Source organism: Meriones unguiculatus, chromosome 12 (assembly GCF_030254825.1).
Source record: "Meriones unguiculatus strain TT.TT164.6M chromosome 12, Bangor_MerUng_6.1, whole genome shotgun sequence".
In the NCBI taxonomy this organism is placed as follows: domain Eukaryota; kingdom Metazoa; phylum Chordata; class Mammalia; order Rodentia; family Muridae; genus Meriones; species Meriones unguiculatus.
The window spans coordinates 27,850,156-27,876,472 of record NC_083360.1 but is presented as its reverse complement, the minus strand read 5'-3'; the positions used below and the strand labels follow the sequence as shown (position 1 = coordinate 27,876,472).

At 43.4% G+C, this 26,317-nt stretch overlaps 1 protein-coding gene, 1 non-coding gene and 2 pseudogenes across 8 annotated transcripts in view; 1 reads left to right on the top strand and 3 right to left on the bottom strand.

The window, feature by feature from the left end:
* Kiaa0232 (KIAA0232 ortholog) overlaps positions 1 to 26,317 on the bottom strand; it is a 67,583-nt gene that overhangs the window by 20,816 nt on the left and 20,450 nt on the right. For all 7 annotated transcript variants that reach the window (XM_060365422.1, XM_060365423.1, XM_060365424.1 and 4 more), the window contains exons 2-3: positions 23,591 to 24,085; positions 8,609 to 8,743 (exon numbers count right to left, since the gene is read on the bottom strand). In XM_060365422.1, the coding sequence (XP_060221405.1) occupies positions 8,609 to 8,743; positions 23,591 to 23,734 (279 nt within the window). In that variant the 5' untranslated portion in view covers positions 23,735 to 24,085. The remainder of the gene's footprint in view (positions 1 to 8,608; positions 8,744 to 23,590; positions 24,086 to 26,317) is intronic.
* On the bottom strand, positions 587 to 3,261 carry LOC132646726 (10 kDa heat shock protein, mitochondrial-like; annotated as a pseudogene).
* Positions 13,705 to 13,810, bottom strand: LOC132646963 (U6 spliceosomal RNA). Its single transcript, XR_009585285.1, has one exon. It is a non-coding gene; the product is annotated as a U6 spliceosomal RNA (small nuclear RNA).
* Positions 19,394 to 19,503, top strand: LOC132646920 (small nucleolar RNA SNORA17; annotated as a pseudogene).

The following is a 26,317-nucleotide window of genomic DNA, read 5'->3' as shown; positions in this document are numbered from 1 at the left end:
GCATACTGTCTTGTACAACAAGCCTGTGTCACTGCTTGCAAACCTGGAGCTGTCTCCAGTGCAGAACGTGGAACCTCTCTCTGGGGACTGCTTACAAACTCCTTACAACCTCTAAAACAGGCTACCATTCCCACACCTATAGAATGGCCATGACAATTTGTGAGCAGGGGATTCATGCTATCTTGTAGTCAGTATAAACTAGTTATACATGCAAGCAATATACCATATACTACCACTCATTCATAGTGAGAGTATATGCACATATATATATATATATCCCTTTATATAAAAATACCTATGTTTTAAAATACATGCAGCATAAGAAACAGTGCCTTACTCCTTCGTGTCTGTGAATCAAGATTTACTGACAGGCTTCTGTTTTCTTTCCTTAGTTACTATGCTATCCTACGTACGCGCATGCACACACACACAGAAACACATACACCTCCATGTACATGGTTTGGTTTGTTTTTTTTTTTAAATAGTATTAGGAACTGAACCTACTCTAGTTATTTTTTTTAACAATCATTAGGTCACCATGGTATCCTAATAGCAAAATGAGAAGCATAAAGGCATCCAAATGTACCATCGTGTGCTGGCAAATAGTCTATAGTTTATTTAAAACTGCTACTAATGAAATCTCCATTTCTACCTATGATACAAGCTATTATAATTTTTAATAATTATATTTTAGTAGTCTATCATACCCATTGAGTGCTGGAACATACATAGCTAAAAGCTTCTTTAAAAGGAACAAAGGTTAGTGTGTACCTGTGTTCTAGAAATCCTACAGGAACCCCTGTGGACAGAAGACGCTGTGGCTCTGCTGTGGCACTCTGCCTGGCCTCTCCTTACTATGAGCATCCTCATCCATCAAATGTCCCAAACCTGTGGGAAGTGCTCTGCAGAGCAAGAACACTCTGAACTGCACAGGGGAGAGTCATGTGAGGACCTATGTAGAAGGCAGCCCCTGGAAGCACTGCTGGACACTCACTGGACAATCATGAACTCTCACCAAGTAAACAAGTGGTACAGGCAGCCTACATGCCAGGTAGGTCACATGGAGAAGAAGGACCTGTCCTAGAAGTCACAAGGTACTATCTCTTACTTCTCTGGGAACAGAGTTAAGTGGGATGTATTTGCGATTGGGGTCTCTATGCCTGCCATACACATGTAAATCAAAGGATATGCCCATTGCTCTAGCTCTATAAAGCCAAGAATACCTCCAGTCTCTCTCAAAGTTTACCTAGTTAAGCACATAGGCGATGCACCTATCAGAGCCCATTACCACCCAGGACACTTAAGTATCAGTGTCATTTCTAAACTGTGTATGTTCACTCCTTCAAAACTGCCTTCAGTGACTGATAACCTGAATTTGGAGGGAGACCTGAGAGGCTGAGCTGGGGCACTATCAGTGTCAGCCTGTGCAACAAGCAAGGCTGCCTCTAGCAGACAAAGTATCCTGTGGGCTGCTCTCCACTGCCTCCTTGGCCTGGTCTCAGCCTCTGTCCTCCTCTGCTGGTGACTGCATGACAAGGTTAGGTCTGTTACTCAATGATGCAAATCGAGTCTGCCCACAGCTTACAACTGCTGCTTTTAAGAGGTTTTCTTTGTCCCTTGCTTCTAACCCCACAGCATTTTCTGACATATTCCACTCTCCATGAATCCTGTGTTTCTCAATTTGAGGCTGTATCAGTCAGGAATAGGTGACTGGCCCGGTCTCACTGTCTGCCTTCTCCACACCCAGCGACTTTGTAACTGCATTAAGAATCTCTCTCTCTTTTCTCTTTTTTTTTTTCTTTAGGCATCATCAGTTTATTATAAAAGGGAGGCAATGAAATTATTTACAGGATGAAATAGTTCAGAGCATCGGTGGAATGGGCAGCTTCATGTGACAGCATTTCAACAGTGATTTCAGTCCACATACTTTCCAAGAATGTCACCATCTCTACATAAGAAATAATCCTTGTCGTCTAGACTTTGGTGCCTCCATACTCTGGGAGAAGAACTTTGTCTACAACCTTCACACTGACCACTTGAATCTCTCCACCCTTTCCTTTTGTGCCTGATCCCACAGCCACTATACTGTTGCTTGCAATACTTTTCCTTGAGACTTTTCTGGAAGCATAATGCTACCTTTGGTTATAGTTTCGGTGGCCCTCCTTTCAACCAATACTTGGTCAAAGAGCAGAAGGAACTTTCTAAAAGCTTGGCCAGCCATGATTTGCCGCCGCAGCTCTGGACTCTGCCCCCAGGCTGCAGCTGCAAGGAGAGTCCTGCATTAAGAATCTTAAGATGATCTGTTCATGAAGAACTCACTAGATAGTCCCCAAGTGTGAGCTGGGTAACCCTAAGCCCTACTAGTAAGCAGCCAGTATGAAAGCACATTCTTGTTTTCTTTTTCAAGACAGGGCTCTATGTAGTCCTGGCTGTCCTGGAACTCAATATGTAAACCAGGCTGGCCTCGGACTCACAGAGATCTACCTGCCTCTGCCTCCCAACTGCTGGAATTAAAGATACAGGCCACTACCACCCAGCTGAAAGCACAGTCTTCACTTTCATTTGAACATGGCACAGTGAACTAACTCAAAGAGATCTGGGTCTAAAGCTATGGTAAGCTATGTGACCCCACATAAGCCACTTACCTATCCCAGCCTCAGTGCCAGATCTGGAAGACACTTGCGGTAGCTGATTATTGGACTTCCTATGCTGGGTGGCCCCTCACCTCCTTGTTCCTTTGTTCTTCCTAGTGCCATAGCTGCATACTCCAAGCCTTCCATTTTCATATTTACTGTCATACTTAGAATGTAAGAGAGGGTCTTGTCTCTTGCTTATTCTGTTTTTCTGATGTTGGATCATCCTCCCGTGAGCCAGTGTCTGGCCAGCAAGCAACAACAAGAGACAGGTAGTCTCATGCTTTTTCTCAGTGGAGCCCAATATCTCACAACCAGACTCTCCTTGGTCTCTCCAGAACATCAGTTCCAGAAGGCAGCCCCTCACTCCAGTACTTTAAGTGAGTCATGTCATCCAGCACTTGCTCCTTAGTATGTACCCCCTCCCAAGAACAAAGTAATGTGCTTTTAGAATGTCAACTCCTAGCTCCATAGAGCATGCCTGCTAAGGCACCAGTCCTGTGAGGACAGGAATCATTGCTATCCCATTGTAGCTGCATGAAACCAGGAACAAGACCAGCAGAATTTCCCAGCAAATTCCGCTAACCTTCAGAGCTGAATCAAATATAGCAGTTTCAGCCCCACTCTGCACAGGATCTTCTTTAATTTTTATGGATTAGAATCTGTAATTTCTATAGCAGAGCTGGAAGGAGAATGGAAAGAAACTCAGGTAAAGTATGAAAAGAATGGCTATGGTGACACTTCACTAGAGAGCCAAGGACCAACTTCATACTTTAATGTCTGAAGGATTTACAACCTTTACAAAATGTAGAACTGTCACTGCTAGCTAGTGAACACAAGACCACCGACTGAGAAGACTGAGCACAGAGCAGAGCCAAGAAGCAGCGTAAGATTTTAAAATCCCCAAACCAAAAGGCTCTTTGCTCTAAAGCCCCAGTGAAGATGACACTTCCCATCTTTGAACACAAGAGGACCTCCAGAGTGCCTCCAGCTCTTACACCACCTGCTCTTTAGAAAGGGTACAGATTAGGAGAGAAGCAGCTGCTGATTGAACATGTGCCATATGCAGGGAGGACAAAGGTCTAGGGCACAGGCTGCACACTGCTGGGGTGGTACAAAGAAGACAGATGAGGACAGGTTCAATCTGGGGCAGCACACTGCTCAGTGATAGAGAACCTGCCTAGTACATGCATGCCCTAGGTTTATATATATGCATGAATCTTGCTGATTTATTTATTAATTAATTTTTGACACAGGTCTTACTTTGTAGCCTAGACGGACATACTCACCAGCTTCCTGCCCCAACTTCCCAAATGCTGTGATTACAAATATGATCCACCATGCCTGGCTGGAGCAGACACTTTCATCAATAAAAAGTGACTAGGGAAGGGCACTAACATGCATAAAAATGATTGCACAAAGAAAGCTTACATTTCCTCCTGGCCAGGGCCATAGCTTTTTTGTCAAATACTGGAATCTAAGGCTTTAATTTAGTGACCCAATGCCTCAGCACATAGGCTGAAAAAGGTACTGCAAAGAATATACATGAGCCTATCTATGTGATGGAATATACATTTAATTCTAGCACTTGGAAGGCAGAAGCAGGTAGGTCTCTGTGAGTTCCAAAACAGCCAGACCTAGCTATATAGTGAGATACTACTAAAAAACAAAACAAAACAAACAAACAAACAAAAAACAACCCACAGACACACAGACTATAGGAGAGGAGGGAAACACCAATGGCCAATGATAGGAAAGGTAGAAAGATGCATTAGTAAAACAATGAAAAGAATAAAATGACTAAAAATAAAATTATAAACATTTAAGAGCAAGTTGCAAAACAAATATAATATGATGCCATTTATATGAGATTGAAGAACATGCAAACTAATCCTAAGTATTGAAGGCAAGCATGGGAAAGGGAGAAGAGGGCACGAGGCCCAAGCTCGGGGCACGCCAAGGACTGCCTTCATCCTGCTCCCTACACTGTAGCCACACACAAGCCTATTTTTATGTCCTTTGCTCACTGAACTTGCAGAGTTTTAGGACAGCCTCTCCTTTTCTTCTTGTTTCTTTTCTCATGTCCTCTCTTTTCAACATTTGAAAGATCAGAAATTTCTCCAGAAACCTCAATTTTCCATTTTTTCTTGATAGACAGGCTCCAAGCTACATAGTAGCATGAAAACATTCTACTATTTAAGGCCTCTGATGCCCAAAGCCATTCAGCCAACCAAACCTAGATATGCAGTCAGTCACCTGCACCTCAGGGTCTCAGGGAGATGCTCCACCAGTTCTGCACCCCACCCACTCAGACATGTGCCTTCCTGTGGTTCCCTTCCCCACACGCAAGAAACTCCACTTCCAAAGGTGCTCAGACCACAGACCTTTGTCTTCTTCCTGGACTGTTTTCCTTTTCTCTGCCCTCATCTAATCTGGTCAGCTGTCCTCAATACAGAGTCCAACTGCTTCATCTGTATTGGGCCGCTACAACAGCCACTGCTTTGCCTTGCTTTTTCAGACAGTCTCACTGTAGTACAGGATTCTCTCCAATCCACGATCCCCTGCCTCCACACAGGTTCTTCACTGATTTCATCTGCTCTTCGCCCAGCCAGCCAGCCTCATCACACAGCAGCCAAAAGCCATAATCATTTAAGTCATGCAGTATCATCCTCTTCTCCAAACCCTCCAATACTTCAGAGTGTCTCAGAAGAAAGCCAGAGACTCTTAGAAAGACTATCAGTTCCAGCCATGCACCCAGGAGGACAACGCCAGATCCCAGACAGGGCTGTGAAGATAACACTACCGCTGTGAGTAGTCTGAGCTCTTGGACTTCCTGGTTGTTGTCTCTCTTCTTATAATGTGAAAAAGTATCCAGACAGGCACTTTACATTCTGAAATGCTCAACAATTCCTTTACAAGCTCCATGTCACTTTATCAACCCACTCCTGAGACTGTCTAATCACACCATCTTTCTCTGCTGTCCATACTACACTTCATCACAGGAGGGGTAGACACATGCACAGCCTAGCAGGGTCTTTTTCTCACCAGCAGAGGGCACCAGATCTCACTATAGAAGAGCCACCATGTGATTGCTGGGAATTGAACTCAGGTCCTCTGGAAGAGCAGCCAGTGCTCTTAACCACTGAGTCATCTCTCCAGCCCCTGTTCACAGTTCTTAGTCCACGGCCCTCTTGAGGCCTTTATTCTTCCAGCTTCAATGAAACATTCCTGTATCTCACTGTACTCTCTCTCTCTCTCTCTCTCTCTCTCTCTCTCTCTCTCTGTATATATTCTATTTTTTATTTAGATGGAGGATGTTTTCGTTGAGTTATGCACTTCTCACTATGATAGAGAGCCATATATTTTGATGTGACTCTGGAAAGCCTGTCAAGGGCTCATGTTACAGGACATCCCCCCTGGCTAGTAGCACCATGTTACAAAGCTATGGAGCCTTTGGAAGATGGTGCCTAGGAGAGGTCTTTGAAAGCAGAAGCCTGGCCAAGCTTCTGCCTCCTGATCCTCCAAAAACTAAAAAAGCAGGCATCATGTTCTCCTGGCCCCAGACGATCAGCTCCACACCATGCCTGTGCCACCAGGATGGACTCTAATCCCTAAATCCAACACTTCCTCTCTAAATTTGCTTCTGCAATGTCATGATTACAGGAGAGAAGTAACTAGCACTATCCACAGAAGCTTCAGCTTTTAAATTCCTATCCCCAGAGGACGTGGTACATGAGCAGCAACTTCAGGCAATCTAGACTTTAAAAAGTCCGAAGGGAGGAGGAGAGAAAAAGAGCTGAAGAGAGAATTCCCATGACAGGAGGGAGTCTTAACAAATACTCAACTTAGTTCTAGAGAAATTCAATAACATCTACATTCAGGAAGGAAGGGAGGAAGGGAAGAAAAGAAGGGGAGGGGAGGGGAAGGGAGGGGAGGAAGGGGAGGGGAGGAAGGGGAGGGGAGGAGAGATACCATCCGTGCCTCTAAGCAGCAATCAGATTAACAGATGAATTCTAGGATTAGCGGTTGTAACATAACATGCTGCACAAGTATGAAGAATACCCAGGCAGAAAAGCAGGTTTTTACGGACATTTGTGAGTCGGCTGAGAACACAGTGGGAGGTGGGCATGAGAGGACAGGACAGACTGGGACAAGGACTAACACAGAGCAAGTAAGTATTAAAAGGCATGTGCAGCAGGTGCAGTCAAAAGAGTAAACAAACACGATACCAGATGAGCAAACTGCCTATGACAGCATCAGACCACAGGATACCTTGGTTTAGGAAGAAAGTTTGGAGGCTGGAATCCTCTCAATTCAACCTTCCATTGTAATGATATTTAAAAGCTGTACCATCTCATCACAAAACCATTTCAAGTAGTTACACTTCAGAGAGTTCATCTTAAGAGTGGTGACAAAGTAAGAATTGATAGTATTTGTTTAAACAGACAATCATATTCTGAAGCAAATTTAGCAGAATTTGTTTTATATAAAGAGCTTTAAAAAATAAACTAAGGGTTGGAGAGATGGCTCAGAGGTTAAGAGCACTGCTTGCTCATCCAGGTCTTGAGTTCAATTCCCAGCATCCACAAGGCGGCTCAAAACCACCTATAATTTGATCGGGTGCCCTCTCCTGGCATGCGGGTATACATGCAGACAGAACATTGTAGACATAATAAATAAATAAATCTAAAAGAAAAATTATAAACTAAGCTCATTTTCTAAAAAAGAAAACAAAAAATCCAAATTATAAACAAGTATGGTATTCAGCCCCTAAGAAGTTCTAGCTCACTTCTAGGAACACATGCAAAATAGCACAGGCATGATAGAAGGCCCCACACATAGCACTCCAGGCCGCACGGTGAGAATCAAGATAATCAACTATGCAACAGTGACCACTATGTTAAAATGCTGTTGGAATATTATTTGATGAAATGCAATTTAAAATAACAATGGATGAAATATATTTTTTTTCTTTTTTAAGAATATAGGGTTGGGATATATAGGTCAGTAGCAGAGCTCTCACCCAGCACACTCAAGGACCTGAGTTTAAAACAATGGTGTGGGGCTGGAGAGATGGCTCAGTGGTTGAGAGCACTGACTTTCTTCCAGAGGACTGGGGTTTAGTTCCCAGCAACCACATGGCAGCTCACACCTGTCTGTAGCTCCAGTTCCAGAGGACCTGAAACCTTCACAAAGTTATACATGCAGGCAAAGACACCAACACACATGAAATAAAAATAATTAAAAAAGAAAAAACAATGGGGTGTATTCACTAAGAGTGTTACATACAAAAATATTTTTATATATTTTGGTTAGTTTATTGCTTTTTAGTTTAGTTTTGTTTTTCAAGACAGGGATTCTCCTTGTAGCCCTCGCTATCCTGTGACTCACTTTGTAGACCAGGCTGGCCTTAAACCCAGAGATCGCCTGCCTCTGCATCCCAGTGCTGGGATTAAAGGCGTGTGCCACCACACCCCAACCCAAAAACATATTTTATAAAACAAAATGTAGGTGCATGCTTGGTGTGCACGCCTTTAATCCCAGCACTCAGAAAGCAAAGGCAAGTGAATGCCTCTGAGTCTGAGGCCAGCCTGGACTACATATTGTGTTCCAGGCCAGCCAGGGATACAAGCAAAACAAAACAAGCAGGGCATGGTGGCACACGCCTTTAATCCCAACACTCAGGGAAGCAGAGGGAAGCAGATCACTGTGAGTTCAAGGGCAACCTGGTCTTCAAAGGGAGTTCAGTATAGCCGAGACCATACAACAACAACAACAACAAAAAAAAAAACAAAACTAAAAAGTAAAATCCCAATATACAAAAAAAAAAAAAGAAAGAGTATATAAGGTAAATGTATTCACCTATCAGTGGTGAGATGAGTTGTTTATTTCTAGGTTGTTTTTGTCAAGTTATTGTGTGTATAAACTTCTAAGAGTACCCCACTGCCCCTAAGCATCAGAAAACACAAACTTACTTCATCAGAAGCAGAGCGCAGACACTGGACAGCAGCCTGCTTTTTCATCTCCTCTAGTGTTAGATCAGAGCACTTCTTCTTACTCCTTCCCCATTTCTTATAAGCTCCTTTCTCCCAGCCCAAGATGTCATTCTCCTGCAATGAGATTGCACCAGGTTAGATGACTAAGACTGGAGAACCAGTTTAAAGAGCCTGCACACAGCTGCTTACACATGCATTTCCTACCAAACACTCACTCACAGGATGAGCACCTTAGAACCAAGCACTCATTTGGAATGTTTAGATTATTCAACACCTCAGTAACCTGACTCCATGCAGTGGTAAGAAATGCCAATTGGCAAACAAGTCTACCATACTCGCGCATAAACACAAATGTAACTGAAACTCAAAATAAATTCTATGCTACACACTAAATTCTATAATTTTCAGTACATGAATATCCAGGTTATGGTAAGGTTTTACAGCTTGACAGTTAAATGGTCAAATTCCTACTTCTACTTCTCTATCTTACTATCTAAAAACACCCAACAGACATAAAACATTTTATAGAGATTGCTAGTTTTAAAATCTTTTACACAGAAGCCAAAAGCTATAATCCATGCAGTATCTTCCTCTTCTCCACACCCTCTAATACTTCAGAGTTTCTCAGAAGAAAGCCAGAGACTCTAAAGACAATTTCAAAAACAAGAAGGCAGAAGGGGGATACCAGCCATGGCACCGCCACTCATGATGAACAAGAGAAAAGGAGCGTGCTTCAGCTTTTAAAGGATACCTCTATGAATTCATAGTAAAACTTGCATAATTTTTTATCCACGATACAAATTCTTTGGCTATACAATATCCCAATGTAAGTTTACCTAGCTCTTTCCTTAAAGCACACATTTATGAAATTATTTTCTATCACTTGCTGGTCTGTTTTGCTTGCAAGACCTTTTATTTGATAAGTGATTAAAACAGTAGAAAGACAAGATGTAAAAAAAGACTGGACACAGCAGAAAATGACTGAATGAATAAAGTTACTATTAAAAAAGGCAATGATCTCAGGAAATAGATAACAGAAATGAAGGACATGAGATATAAAAGAAAAAAAACCACAACTATAAATTTAAACCATCTTCTTAAGAGCAAAATGCAAACCATCAACTGCCAACCCAGTTTTCACCTTGATCCAAAACATAGAAATGACTCTTCTGGTGCGAAATGAGTGGGAGCAGACCACCCCAATGTGCCTCTCATACTCAGAACCAACAGTCACTTGCTGGTCAGGTTTTTAGATCTCATTTTTTGGGGGGAAGGGGCGGTGAATGATGTTATTTCCATTTTCCAAGGAAACAATGCTGTTGGCCAAATGAGAATGATCAGTGTTTCCATTTATCGATTGTGTTTAACTGGACTACATCTGAGATCCAGCATGTCTTATCTATGATATCTTCTGGAGACAGTGTTCTCTGGAACAACAACATAGGCCAGAGTTTTAACAGTGTTGACTCAGAGCTTCAAGAAAGACAGAGAGAAAAATGCTCTAAGCCCCTGTGGTTCACACTATTAAAAAAAAGGGGGGGGGGGGGTGTCTGGAAAGATGACTCAGCAGTTAAGAGCTGGCTGCTCTTCTAGAGGATCTGGGTTTAATTCCAGCACTCACATGGCAGCTTACAACTGTCTGCAACTCCACTTCCAGGTGATCCAATACCCTTTTCTGGCCTCTGTGGTCACCAGGCATGAAAGTGGTATTCAGACATAAGTGTAGAAAAACACACATACACACACAGTAAAAAAACAAAAACAAAACTGAAGAGAGAAAAGGAAGGAAGGAAGGAAGGAAGGAAGGAAGGAAGGAAGGAAGGAAGGAAGGAAGGAAGGAAAAGAAAGAAGGAAAGAAAACATGCAAGAGGGTCACTTGCAAATCACCGGAAATGGATGGAGCTTAGTTGTATCTGGGCTGAAATTAGCTTTCCTCTTACTGGGCATCCAGATCCTGAAATCTATTGCAGCTCAACAGAGGTGACGTGCACTCAGCAGTCTGAACAAACTGCAAACTCACAAGGACATGTAATCTTCCTGAAGCACAACTTGACAGCATGTGTCAAACAGCTTAATCATGTGTTTGATCCAATAAGTCAATTTCTGGGAATTCCTAAGGAAATAATCACTAATGTAAAAGATTTAGCAAAGCTATGTTGACATTGTCAATAATGGCAAACGAGAGACAACCTAAATGCCAAATAGGAAAGCATGGCTAAATAAGTCATGATTCATGCAGACAGTGGGACAAAGACAACTTTTACAGGGACTTGATATGGACTGGCTAGTTTAGTACAGTGTAATCTTATTTCAGTCACTCAATCTCTCTCTCTTTCTCACACTCTTCTCTCTCTCCTCTCTCTCAAACACACACACACACACACACACACCTGAGAAGAAATATGTTCCCAAGGAACAGAACAAGATTTTTATCATTTGTACTGTCTTCTGGGTCATAAACTTTACATTTCAACCATCTAAGTGGACAGAAATAAGAGACCTGAGCCTGGTACCTGGCAAAAGGCTTAGGTTTCCTGTCTGGCAGGTCTTTGTACTGGAGAAAGAGTCATCCTCTTTCTGGTGGGTTTTCCCTTTGGCATTAGGCTGCAACACTGAATACAACAAAATCTCCACTTGCTGGGGAGGTGCAGTCTAGCAGGAAGAAAGAAGCCAACCATTCTGAGATGGCAATCATTAAGGAAACGCTGAAGAGACATGTTCTCTTCTTGCTCTGGGAGATAAACTAAACAAAGGTTTCCAAGGAGGAATGGTCATGAGTGCACGCTGTTAACACTGACTAGAAGTCTAGCCAGTGAGGAGGCAAACTGTGCAGAAGAAATAGCGTGCTAACATAAGGCACAGCAAACATGCTCTGTTAAGAGTTCCACTGAAAAGATTTGAAGGTAGATAATTTAAGGGAATAATGTAGGGAAAAAAAGAGAAATATTTCCAAAAAATGTACTGATGAAAATTTAAATCTAAGTCAGTAACGATTGTGTGTACTGATGATGTGATTGCAGGCTGCTGCCACAGCTGCACAGCTCTAGCACAGAGGGCCTAGGCGGATCTCCATGCTAAAAGATGACTAACTCTTCGGAACAAAGATAACATTTGACTGTCTGGACTTGAAAGTGAGCATTTCCTACCCAAGTGAGGCACAATCATGAAGCTATGGTCCCAGATATAAGATATGCAAAGACTGAGGCAGGAGGATGACTTGAACCTAGAGTTCCAGACCAGCTTGGGTAACATAACAAAAAAACTACTGCAAGAAAACAAATCAAACTCAACCACAAATATTTAATTGTAAAGTGATCTTTTTCCTTTCCAGAAAGATACAAATTTGGCAAGATGTACATAAAATATACCATTTTAGGAGAAAAGTATCATGGCACATAATCTGTAATCTCAGCACTTAGAAAGCTGAGGCAGGAGGATCATGAGCTTCAGGCCAGCTTGAACAACACAGTGAGTAGTCAGACTATTTGCTACAGGGTGCGACTGTTTGAGAAACAAGCATAGCACCGGTGAGATGGATGGCTCATCAGCTAAACCTGAGTTATATTCCTGAAACTCACAGTGTAGAAGGAGACAACCAACTCCTGCAAGTTGTCCTGTGGTTTCTACAAACATGCACTGTGGCATGCCTCTAAACACACACACACATACATTCAAAACCACACACACAAATAAATAAATGTCATCATACCTGCCCCCCACAGCATCTTTTTAGGTTAGGTATAATACTGACATTTACATAATGTAAACTTTTGCTTAATTTTGGTATTGGGGATAGAACCTAGGACCTGTACAAACGACCATTTACTTTTTCTTTGGTTTTTGTGCACCTGCAAGGCTACACAACAGGCATCACTATTTAACTTTAAACATTTCCTCAACCTAAAAAGAAACCCTGTGCCTCTGATTACTTCCCATTCAGGCACAGCCCTGACTGCTCCAGATGCTAACAATGAAGTCATGGAATGCCTGACCTTTAGGTTTAGCCTTCCACTTAGCATGTTTCCAATGCTCATCCATGCTTTCATAACATGGATCAGTATTTCATTCCTATATAGGACAAAATTAATATAAACTGTATGGTTGGAGTGTATTTTGTATTCTCACTCATCCACAGATGTATGTTTGAGTTATTTCCACCTTTTGACTGACAGCCACATTGGACACTCAAAGGCATGTCTTGGCATAGCCACCAATTTTCAATGCTCTTGGGTAGAGATAGAAGACAGACAGAAAGACATGCTGGACTACATTTGAACTATGTTTGATCACTAAAGCACTACTAGGGAGTTTTCCAAAGCAGCTTCTGTACAATCACAGTAGCACCTTGCCAACATCTCTGACTGTCTGTTCTTTACTGTAGCCACCCTGTAATGACAACTGATACTAACCCCCTTCCTGTGGACTGGTCAACTGCACTGTCTGTGACAAATGTAACATGGGGCCTTCCCCCATGCTGAGCTTCAGGAGTCCTAACCCACCTGCCTGTACATCTTCACCTCCATGATGGTGTTATCTGAAGTGCCAAAGGTTGGTAAGGGCTTATTAATTTACATGTCCCCTGAGTCTTTTGTCTCACATTTAAGCAATCACTGCCAATCCCAAGTTGTTTTTTATTTTTATTTTTAAAGATTTATTTACTTTATGTACATGAGTACTCTGACCACATGTACACCTGCATGCCAGGGAAAGGCATCAGGTCCCAGTATAGATGGTTGTGAGTCACCATGTGGTTGCTGGGAATTGAACTCAGGACCTCTGGAAGAACAGTGCTCTTAACTTCTGAGCCATCCATCTCTCCAGCCCCAAGACAGGATTTTTCTGTGTAGCCTTGGCTGTCCTGGACTCATTTTGTAGATCAGTCTGGCCTGAAACTCAGAGATCCACCTGCCTCTGCCTCCCAGAATGCTGGGATTACAGGCATGTGCCATCACGCCTGGCTTCCTACCACAAGATTTTAGTTCTTATATTCAAGTGTCTGGTCCACTGGGAATTAACTCTTCAATATGGCAGGAGGCAAGAATTAAGTTTCATTTTTCTTTTTTAGTATCACAAAAAATAGAACAGAATGCTTTGTGAATCTGCATGTCATCCCCGTGTAGGGGCCATGCTAATCTTCTCTGCACTGCTTCATTTTATTGTACATGCTGCCAAAATGAGCACAGCTTTATCCTGTTTGGTATCCAGTGGCCCTAGGACCATACACTGAAAGGACGTTCTTTCCTCATTGTTGTTAACCACAGATGAAAGGGCTCATTTCTGGATGTTCGGTTCCAGCTCACTGACTTAAGACTCCTTGTCATAAGCCAGGACTAAACTATGAGAGCCTTATAAGAAAATCTGAAATAGGGAAGTAAATACTCTAAAGTTGCTGTCTTTTTGTTTGTTGTTTCCAGGAATTTTGGGCTATTGTGCATATCATGAGTTTCCCATATAATTTTAGGATCAGCATGTTACTCCGCAATATAAAGGCGGAAAAGGTTCTGTGAATCTACGGATGGGTCTGGGAAGTGCTGCCATCTTAATGATACCGAGTTTGTTCATCATGAACACATTTTCCGACTTATTGGGGTTTTGAGGTCTTTGCACATTTAACGCTTTCGCACAGAAGTCTCACCCTTCTGCTAAATATATTCCTAATGTTTTGTTTTCGAAACTATTTTAAATGAACTGTCTTTATTCCTTAAGTTACTCCTCACCCTTCTCCCTCCCCGATTTCAGGGCCTCCACAAACTAGGCAAATGCTTTACCACTGCAATGTAACCCTAGCCATCTGTTCCTCCCCAATCTGGATAATCATCCCTTAACAGGCACCTATTTTCAACAAAATTATGTCATATCTGACTAGAGAATAGCTTTGGACTCTTCCAATCTGGATGCCTTTCTTAACTATCCTGTTAATGGTCACTCATAAAAAGATTTTATGTGTTTTATCTTTGATAATGTCCTCACACAGATAATATCAAATTCTGGCATTAACCAGCAAGCCTGAGTTTACTTAGGTATTTATAAAACTGAGTCTTTTCTTGATGCCCACTTGTTAATACACTGGAGTGCTGTTGAAGCACACGAAGTGGCTTGGTAAGACTGATGACTTGAACATCTGTTAAAAATTTCACCGCATTATGGACACATAGAGTTGTTTACCATCTGAGTTTTAGGTTGAATTAATTGGGAAACATAAAGCCTACAAACAAAAGCTACATAAAAATATAGCACATCACATAATTTTTGCGTTCTGTTCTTTCCACTTATTTCAAGAGCTCTCCCACTCCATATTTTTGTTTTGTGTGTTATGTAATGTGTTATAATTCATTAAACATTTTACTAAAATCGATATTAATTTTATGAAAGTGAACTAATCATATTTGAAAACATTATAGTATAAACAGACCAAAATACTATTTTATACTGAATATAAATGAGTACAAATGTTCCCCACTGCTGAGTTCATGCTGAACTGGCTTGAGGGAGGTCACCTAGCTGCACATACGGAAGTTGGCTGGCCCTGCTTGGTTTGGTTGCAAGCTTCAGTGTCACTGGGGCTTCTGCTCTGCCTCTCTGTCTGCCTCCTCCTTTCAGCTTGGTTTTGACCTCACTCCTGATAGGGACAGACATTGGTGACCCTGGGCATATGTTCCCACACATCGTCAGAACCACGGAGAGCTCATTTCTCCTGACTCCAGTCTCCTGACTCTTGAGCAGACCCTTGAAGGCAGGCCCTCTACTTTGCTTTCAGCCACTGGGGCCTGAATCGGGGGTGGGGTGTGTGTGTGTGTGCAAGGGTGTGAAGAACTATTTCAAGAATGGGGATCAATAGGGTGTGCTTTCAAGGATCTATCTTGTCCCTGACTGCCCCCCATTGCCCTTACTCTACTTCCTTCTCTGCTTCCCAGACACTAGGAGGTAAGCAGCTTCACTCTTGTAGCATGTTTTCTACTTTATCACACTGTAAAAACAATGGAACCAGCCTGATACAGACTGAAATCTCTCACACTCTGAGCCAAAATAATCCTTCCCTTTCAGGTTTTTCCTCAGTGTGTGTGTGTGTGTGTGTGTGTGTGCTTGTGTTTGTGTGTGAGAGATGTGTGTATGTGTTTATTTTGTCACAAGAGAAAGTTCACTGTTGCATACTTGTTATCATTTTATGTTCTATGCACCACTAAAAGTAGACTAGTTGATAAACATAAATCAGTAGACATGTACCAAACAGTTCACTCAAAACACTGAAAAAGATCAAGTGTGTGTGTGTGTGTGTGTGTGTGTGTGTGTTTTGAAGCCCTCATCCAGAAGGCAGAACACAATTATCAAGTACCAAAAGTGCACAAGGCAGAAGACTCCCCAGGCGACTGTCTATTTGTTAGCAGCTGCTTTTCTAGCCACACTGGTGAGGTGACATAAGGTTAGGGCTTTGATTGACTTCCTCATGCTGTCTTCTGTCAAAAAGGAGATTGGGAACTGGAGGAAGAAAAGAACACGGTATTCTAAACTACAGCTGGTGTCACTGCCGTCTGCTGCTAAGCACCCACCCTTGCCTCCCACATCTTCCTGTTAACAGCCTCCTGAAGAACAGAGCCCAGTGTGCCTGAATGAGACTGTGATCCCCCTCCCTCAGCACACACACTACCACTCACTTCAGGCCCCCGTGGCTGAAAGCAAAGTAGAGGGCCTGCCTTCAAGAGTCTGCTCAAGAGTCAGGAGACCAGTCAGAAATGAGTGCTCCGTGGTTCTGGACGATGTGGGGGAACATGATGCCCAGTGTCACCAACATCTGCCCCTACCAGGAGTAAGGTCAAAACCAAGCTGAAAGGAGGAGGCAGCCAGAGAGAGCAGAAGCCCCAGCGACACTGAAGTTTGCAACCAAACCAAGCAGGGCCAGCCGACTTCCGCATGTGCAGCTAAGTGACCCCCCTCAAGCCAGTTCAGGTTAGACCTTTTAGGCACTTGTGAATGCAAACTATGACCAGAATCTAAGATGTCTGTTAATCCACTAACTTTTCATCCTCCTTCTTGGAAGAACTGATACCTGCTGCTGGAAGAAACAGAAAGCTGCAAACAAATGGCTTTTCAGGGCAGCTGGATGCACTCCTGCCCTCTACGTCTTCCCCAAACAGAGACTGTCTCCTCAGTGGTCCCCTGACTTCAGGTGTCCAAAGTTTGCATTCCCACTACCATGTAGCTCTGCACTGCTAGCTGAAGGAATATTGGCCTCTTGCCTCAATGACTGAACTACAAATCCACACCAGAGCCAGCTCTTCAGTATCTTCTGCTTGCTCTCCGCTCGCAGCTCCATCACTGACTCATACTATTTCTTGGTCCACACATAGACCCCTGGTATCTCTGTCCTCAAACTCTGGCAAACCCAGTGTTTTGTTGCTCTACAAACTGTCAAATGCCTTTTAGGGATCCATCCTTAGTTGTCTCTGTCCAATACTGTGTTACATGTGTATAATGCTAAAAACTGAATCTTCAAAATGTAATGTTTATCATCAAGACTTTTTTGTTCTACCAAAATATTTTTAAACACACACACACAAAACAGGCTGGAAAAATGGCTTAGTGAGATTAAAAGCCCATTGCTGCTCTTCCAGACAACATGAGTTCTAGTCCTAGCACCGTCATCAGGTGGCTCACAACCACATGTAACTCCAATTCCAGAGGATCTGATGCTCCTAACCTCCTTAGGCATCCATACTCACAATGCAACCACACACACTATTACATTTTTTTTTTAATTTAAACAAAGGAGCTACAAAGTTGTTCAGTTGGTTGAGTGCTTGCCTAGCATGCAGGATATCCTGGGTTCAATTAATAGCATCACATAAACTGGACATGGTGGTGCACAGCTATAATCCCAGCACTTGTAAGGTAGCGGCAGGAGAACCAGAAGTTCAAGGTCATTGTTGGTTACAGAGTGAGCTCAAGGGCAGACAAGGTTACATGAGGCCATGTCTCAAAAAATGAAATAAAATAAAATGGCCTTCTGGTGCAGAATATAGACTCAGGTTCATACCATCAGCATTAGCACTGATGCTGTTCTGACTTGGACATTCCTCACATACATTCCTTCATTTTACACATTTCCCATTAACAACAGTACATGCTCCTGGAAAGTAATTCTATACCAAATAAATAGTTTGGATTTTAAGCACACATTTGTTTCTACCACCTTTATAGGTGGCTGACAACTGCAGGAGAGTGATCATGAGCACTGGCTGCTCTTGAAGAGGATCCCACTTTAGTTTCCATTACCAGTGCAGAGTATCTCACAAACTGCCTGCAACTCTAGCTCAGGGCATCTAAAACTGCCCTCTTAGGTCTCCAGGGCACCTGCACACACACACACACACACACACACACACACACACACACCCCTATACCCATAAAAAAAACATAATGAAAATAAATTTAACAATAACCATTTTTTATTTGTTCTTCCCTGACAAGACACAGTATTCTCTGTCTTACCAGTGCTAAGTAAAAAAGTACTTTTGGTGACTAGGGAGATGCTCAGTGGATAAAGCATTTGGTGTACAAGTGTGAGGACCTGAGTTTGGATCTGCACAGCATCTGCACAGCTGGGCAGGCATGGTAGCCAGCCAACTGTAATCTTAGCACTTAGAGGTAGAGTCAGAGAATCCCAAAGGCAAGCTTGCTAGGCAAGCTGGATTTGGCAAAGTCCAGGTTCAATAGTCCTGTCTCAATAAAGTGAAGAGTAGTTGAGGAAGTTAATCTGATGTCTGTCATAGGACTCTGTTTGTACCCATACACATTTAAACATACACACATACACAACACCCACCCCCAAATAGTACTTTAGGGCTGTTCCCATATAGGTCCTCCTCATAACTCCAGACATAGTTGTGCTTTCCCAGCTTTTGTCTGTTTGTCTGTAAGCAATGAACCAGAACTTGAGAGAAGGACCAAATTTGGGTGGGGACACACTGTTTCTCTGATCCCTGATCCCAACTTTTAATATGAATAAGAAACCAGAGAACACCCGACCAAGTCTATCAGAGCCTGCATCTCCTTTGATCATGTCTACACTTCACTCTCTACAGCCCACAGCACCTAGTGTATGAGCACCTTGTTTTAGGAAATGCACTGACTGAGACTCCTGACAAACAATTCTAAGAAGCGAGAAGTTAAAGTCTTACTAAGAACAACCTATCCACCATGAACTCAAGTATCTACGAGAAACTTCATTCCTGGAAAGACCATGCTTCCAACGAGTTTCTAATGAGAACTAACATCTTACCTGCCTCTCTCTATTTTACATTTTCTAGAAAGACAGCAATAAATTAAAAAGCTGATTCCAAAATAGCACATTTGCTGATCATGAAGTTTTTGATCCCTTCAGAACCTTACTTCAACTGGGTGTGTAGGCATATTATGTTCCCAACACTTGGAAGACCGAGGCAGGAATATTAGTTCAGGTTCAAGGCCAGCCAGAGATATCAGAGTAAAACAAAAGATAGAAATAAATAAACAAAAAACAGAAGACAAAACTTTATTTGACCTATTTCCTAGCTAGAGCAGTAAGTAACCTAGAAGCCAGGAAAGTATAGATGTGCCCAACCCAAGAATGCTAACACCAGCTACAAGAAAACCAGCTCTGGGCAAGTGATGTGTGAAAATATTAGGAGCCTTAGAGAAAGCCTTTGTATTATTTATTGTACTAGGGCCGTGTGTGTGTGTTGGGGGGGGGGTGTAAAGCCAGATTCCTGTCAATAAAAGTTTGTTTCTTCTGCCCCAAGAGGTGCTGGCTGCTGTGTCACATCGCATTAGTAGGTGTCAGAGAGCAGCAATATCTAATGCTCTATGTTCTGACCTGTGAACATCTGATTGGTAGCATAAAATTCCCTGAAAAAAGCAAGCCTGAGGCAACCAGCATTCCGACACCATGAGGCCCCAGACAGGGAGCTAGCCTGAGATAACCACCAGTCCAGCACCGTGCAGCCCTGAGAGGACAGGTCATGCCTGAAGTGACTCCTGACCAGAGCCGTAACACATGAGCAGGGCATAGCACTCAAAAGACCATTCCTGAGACAATCCCAGACACACAGAGACCCTGGGCTCCACTAAGAGGTGCAAGTAAGTGGTGGACAAATGGAAGAGAGTAAGAAACAGGCGGATGTTGGCACAGTGAAGAAAGACAGAATTGGAGACTCAAGGGTAATGAGGAACAGCCTGATGTGAGTGGCTGGTGATCCCATGTAGGATCATGGTAGGGTCCTGGCCTGTGCAACCAAAGGGAGTCGTAGTCTGTGGCCCTGCAGCAGCGGAAGTCTGTTATCACCAAAGTTCAGGCAGACATCCCTGGTCCCTGGTCTACCACCCAGAGGCATGTTGATGTCTGAGGGCTGTGTGCAGAATTTGCCCCACCCTTCACCTGGATATCCTGGAAAAGCTGGCCCTGGGGGCATGAGAGCTGACCCAACTCCTAGCCAGCTGCACATTTCTGGAGTTTCAGGTTAGGATTCCCTGAGGATATAATCGGGGACAGCTGGCCCTGCCAGTCTCCCGTGCAGTGATATGGATAAGGGAGGGACAACCTCCCTCCCCTCTCCCCTTGCAGCAGATGGAAGATCTGGCCCTGGGGTCATTCGAGCAGAAGAGCTGTCCCTGCCTCTCACCAGCTGCAGTGCATGGGAGAACAAGCCCTGCACCTCACCTGGGCATCACAGTCGAGTTGACCCTGGTGTTGGGGGCACAGGCAAGCTAGTCCCGAGGGCATGAGTGTAGGACAGCTGGCCCCACCACTTGTCTGCTTTTTAGTGACATAGGTGAGGGAGAAATGCTGCTCTCCACCACCCCTTGCTTCCTACAAGCAGTAGTGCTGGCCATAAGATTGCCAGAGTGGGAGAACTGGCCCTGCAGCACAGTAAAGCTAGGCCCAGATGTAAGGGTTGTTGGTGCGCTGGCCCAGGAACTGAGTATGTTAGAGCCAGCCCTGCCTCATGTCTGCTGTGCAGCTGTGTGGTTGAGGGAGAAATGCCTGACCCTATCCTTCACCTGGTCAGTGGAGCTGATCCTGATGGCAGAGGCATAAGTGAACTAGCCCCAAGAGTGTGAGCATGGGAGGACTGACTCTGTAATTTGTCTGCAAGGTGGCAGCATAAATGAGGGAAAGATGCCTTGTACCATCCTCACCCCTTGCCATCAACAGCAGGTAAGAGAGCTGGCACTGGGATTATAAGGGCAGGAAAGCTGGCCACACCCCTTACCTGCTACAGCACTCAGTAGAGTGGGCCCTGTACCTCACCTGGGCAGGCCAGCAGCCCTGGCCCTGGATGTGGGGGTTGTAGATGAGCCAGCCTCAAGGGCCTGAGCGCAAAAGAGCTGGCCCTGCCTCTTGTCTGCTGTGCAGTGGTGCAGATGAGGGAGAAATGCCCTCCTCCCCTCCATTGTTCCTTGACACCCATGGCAGGCAGAAGAGCTGGTCCCAGGGTCATGAGAGTGAGAGAACTGGCGATACCCTTCACCAGCTGTAACACTCAGAGGAATGGGCCCTGCACCTCGCCTGGGCAGCAGAGTGGAGCTGACCTTGGTAGAAGGGGGTGCTGATGAAACACACCCAAGGTCATGAGAGCAGGAGAGCCAGTGGGCTGACCAGCTCAGATACTTCTCACACCCAAATCCAGGGCTTTGAATTGGCCCACCTGAACATCTAACCCACCAACAAACTGGCGTGCATGAAGGGGCCAGTCCTACAGGTCCAAAATTACAAGATCTCCATGACACAGGGCAATAATAGGATATCCAGGAGGAGTCCAAATAGAGTTCTAGTATTGCTAGAGAGCTAGAGGCCTTATGCCAGACCAAGGCGTCATTGCAATGAACATTTGCAAGCAAAGAAATGTGGACAAAAGGGTACACTGTGAGACACACTGTGACACACTACAGCATCCACAACAAGATTTTTTTCTCTCTCTCTGTTTAGGGTATGAGGAGTTGGGGAGCTGTGTGGGATTGGGGTGCATGATATGACATTCACAAAGAACCAATAAAAAGCTTTTTTAAAAATTTGCTCCTGCTGTTCGTATCAATGATTTAAAACAAAACTACTCCCAAAATACCCCTTTCTTTGGACTAAGAGTTTTTAAAAACCACAAGACTGTAGAGTTTGCATACAGTGTTAGGTAAAGGCCACTCCGGCACTTGGGAAGACCATCCTTCTGGAGGAAACTGGCAGCAGTTCTTGAAGAGTGAGGCTGGGAGTGAGGGTTTTTGTTTTGGTTTGGCTTTTCTTCTGGAGAATCAACATTTGACTGGTTTCTGACCTTAAATTCAACACCTACATCAAATAAAATGTATGATGACAGAGAGTGACATACAGTGACATCTGGTAAGGTTATGGGCTTGACAGGACTTTTTAAGAATACCGATTTGTCTTGTACACTGTCATTAATATCATTCTTCCAGATAAATACAGTATTCACCTTGGAATGGAAGGAATAGAATAGAAATGTGACTAACTTTCCTAGCAGTAGAAACCAACATTCAGAGATGTGGTATGCAAAGGCAGAAGGTCATCAATGTATTCCTAGTGCAGATGAGAGACAAAAGCCTATGTCAGAAGTAAGCAATAGGGAAAAAGTCTATGAGTTAACTGTCAGTGTGGACCAGACAATGATACTCTGTTGCAATCATGTTACTGACAGAATTTAGAAAGAAAATTTCTCATACTACACAATGATCAGCTCTCATCTGGAATACCTGAAGTCTTAAGCATGTACACGTATGGGGATGAAGAGATGCTTAGCAATTAAGAGCACTTGCTGCTCTTTCCAAGAACCCAGGTTTGGTTCCCAGTATTCACATGGTGGCTTACAACTGTCCTTAATTCTCATTGAAGGTATCTAACCTTCTGACTTTCACAAGCACCAGAAATGCACATGGTGCACATATATCCACAAAAGCAAAACACTCATACACATAAAATATTTTTAAATCTTTAAGAATGTACAGATATAGATTTGGTGATATGGTTCAACAGGTAAAGTTACCTGCCATTAAGCCTGACAACCTGAGTTCAGTCCCTGGACCCTACAAGGTGGAAAGGAGAATCAACTCCTACAAGTTGTCATCTGATCTCCACACAAATGCTGTGGCACATGTGCCCTTCCACTTCAAAAATAAATAAAAGAATATACAAGTACAGTTAATACTGTCAACTTGATACCTAGGAGGCAAGCTGAAAGGCACACGTGTGAGAGACTGTCTAGATAAGTGGTTCTCAACCTGTGGGTCAAGACCCCTTGGGAGTCATGGCAGATATCGTGTGTATCACGTATTAACATTACTTTTTTTTTTTAGACAGGGTTTCTCTGTGTGGAGCCTTGGCTCTCCTGGACTCTCTTTTGTAGACCAGGCTGGCCTAGAACTGAGATCCACCTGCCTCTGTCTCCCAAGTGCTGGGATTAAAGGCGTGTGCCACTACCATCTAGCTTGTTATGATTCTTAGCAGTAGCAAAATTACAGTTATGAAGCAGCAGTGAAATATTGTTCTGGTTGAGGGTCACCATAACATGAGGTATTAAAGGGCTGCAGCATTAGGAAGCTTGAGAACCTCTGCTCTAGATGAAGGCACCCTGAGAACTGTGGAGGACTGACTTGACTGAGTTGATGCAGGAAGACCCATCTTAGCTGTGGGTGGCATCCTTCCCTGAGCAGAGGATCCTGGATGACACAGAATGGAGAGGGCAAGCTGAGCACTGGCATGCATTCACTGCTCACTGTTCTTGCCTGGGTCTAATGTGACCAGTTCTCTCTAATTCCAGCCACTGTGACTTCCCTGTCATGAAGAACCAGAATCTGGATTTCTGACTCAGACAAACATTCTCCCTTAAGCTAAGCTTCTGCTGGGGTATTTCATCACAATAGAATGTAAATAAACACACAGCTATCATCTGTCATAAAGCATTTAACACATGTGAATACCTGTTCCTGCAGGTCGTAGTCATAGCTGTCATGCAGCAGAAGACTGAGAATATACCGTGAATAAATCATGGCGTCAATGCCACATTTCTCGAGCTCTTGTCCCAGCCAGGTTTGCACTGGGCCCAATGCATGAAGCAGAGACATGTCAGAAACAGACACAGGGCCTGGATGAGAACGTGAGGTGCTTTCAGATGGCAAACCATCCACAACAACTGTACAGACGGGGCGCGTGAACTTAGGTTGCTGACATCCTTAAAACACAAAGCATTTTCTACAGCGGATGTTGTGTAGGTATCCAGAGAGGGTTTCACTCCAGCAGATGGGAGACGAGCTGAGCATGGAGGACAGCAGTGACCGCGCAGCAGTCAGCTCTCTACAACACAATTTCTCTCTTCAGGCATGACCAGTGAATCAACACCATGATAGCAACACACATGGAGATGCCATTTTCAACTTTCATTTCACATCGAAGCCAATGTCAGTCTCTGGCAGTACCTACAGAAATGAAAAAGAAAAGACTGAGTTACATATAAACACAAAGGTGTGAGGATGATTTTTATTGACTGATTGATTGGTTTTTCCAGACTGTCTGTCCTGTCCTCTAGTAGCCCTGGTTGTTCTAGAACTCACTCTGTAGACCAGGCTGGCTTCAAACTCAAGAGATCCGCTGGCCTCTGCCTCCAAAGTGCTGGAATTAAAGGTGTGAGCCACCACCATCCAGTGAGGATGATTTTAAAAGGTATTCCTCCTTTCAAAATGTAGCTGGTAACTTGGAACAAAGTTTTCCCTGTGGAGTATCTGGCATTTTAAACCCAGTGACACTGTAAATTTTAAAACTTAGCATCATCTGGAATGAGAACAAAAAAGGTGGTATTATCTGCTTGTGCCCAATGACACTAACATTCATTTCCTATCTTAAGAGACCGGACTGGTAAAACGTTTACAGCAAATCACTAGTTCACACTTAAATATAAAGGAAACAACAATTAAATAGCAGTTTTATCAAAACAGTCATAAAAAACAATCCTTAAATTTAAATTTATACCAGGCAGTGGTGGTGCATGCCTTTAATCCCAGCACTCAGGAGATAGAGGCAGGAGGATTTCTGAGTTCAAGGACAGCCTGATCTACAAAGCAAGTTTCAGGACAGCCAGGGCTACACAAAGAAACTCTGTCTTGAAAAACGAACAAACAAAAATTTAAATTCACAGGTCATTATTTTGTATGGCTAAAAATGAGGCTGGTCATGAGGAAGGTCATAACTAGAAGTGATGTACGCCTGTCTTGCAGACACAGAATGCACTGTTAGACCTGCTGTGGCCTCTCCTAGCTGGACCTCTGACTCAGCAACATTTTTTCTTTAAACACACTTTCAATATGCCCAATAATGGATTTATTAAATAAATTGTTCTTTATCTTTTGGTTTTGGGTTTTTTAAAGTAAGAGTCTAGTTATATTGCCTACTAGGAAATGAAAACAGGGAAAGCAACACTGGTCAGCCCAATGTGTTTGTGAGCTTCAGCCACCATGCATGACTCTGAGCAGCATCTACAGGGAAAGGCGGACACTCTCTACAATGATGTATGCCAGAGTTTCCAGGTGTCAGTAAAATTCACACACTAAATACACAGAAAACAATTCTATACTAAATGGTTTGCTACTTACAAAAATCCTTACCAATATACTATTTTTCTTAAATTGTGAAAGGTAGTTAAATATAAGTGAAGATTTTCATCAGCTGATATTTTCCAGCTGTCTCTCAAAATTAAAACATTTTCTATAAATCATTTACTAAATGTTTGGCTCCCAGACAAGATATCAGACAGATCACAAATTAACACATTCAGTCCTAGCCCATTTGAAGCAAGCTGACAAGTTAGTGAAAACCAGCCCAGACAGAGGGGACTCGAAACAGCTGAAGAGTAAGAGAATCCAGGCATCTTGAACTCACAGAAAGCCCTAGAGAGGCCTGCACAAAGAAACATCAGAGACTTGCAATGCGCTGTGCTGGAGTAGTCAGAGATTATTGATGGGTGTGATCATGTAAAAAACTGAGGCACAGTGTTGGGAGCACAAAGGTCTGATATGCAGAACATCATGACTCACAGGTTGAGAAACACTGGCCTTGGTAACCCCTGCGCTATTTGTAGGGCCAGGACATACCTGGTTTCCCCAAGCTCCCACAAGCAGGACTAGAAGTGGCTAACAGTCTAGGTGGCCTTTGCATTCTCTACACAGCCAGTGGTTCCCCCTGCGCCTACAACCAGGACTAGGAGTAGCTAATAGTCTAAATGACCTCTATGCTACCTGTATGACTGAGACCACCCCAGAACCCCCCTAGGCCCATAAGATGACACATGTAGCCTATCTCTAGAACCCATCTTCATGGAAGAAGTGTACTTTGAAAAGAACTTCAATGTAATTATGCCTCAGGAAACTGTGCACAAGAAAACTTGTTTTTTCAAATTATACTACATTTAAATATGCCTACAATAAACTGTCCGATGTTAGAGTCTAGAAGTTCGAACCAACACCGGCTACTGAGTCATGCTGAATCAGATTTCCTTCTTGCCTCACGTAGATCGTTACAAAGGCCCCCCACAGCACAGGAGGAATCCCTGTGAAGGACGAATCAGTGCCTGATCCTTAACAGCAGCAAGCAGTACCTCCAGTCAGACCAAGAAACTCACAACTCAGGAAGTTTAGTCTTTGTATTTAAAATAATTA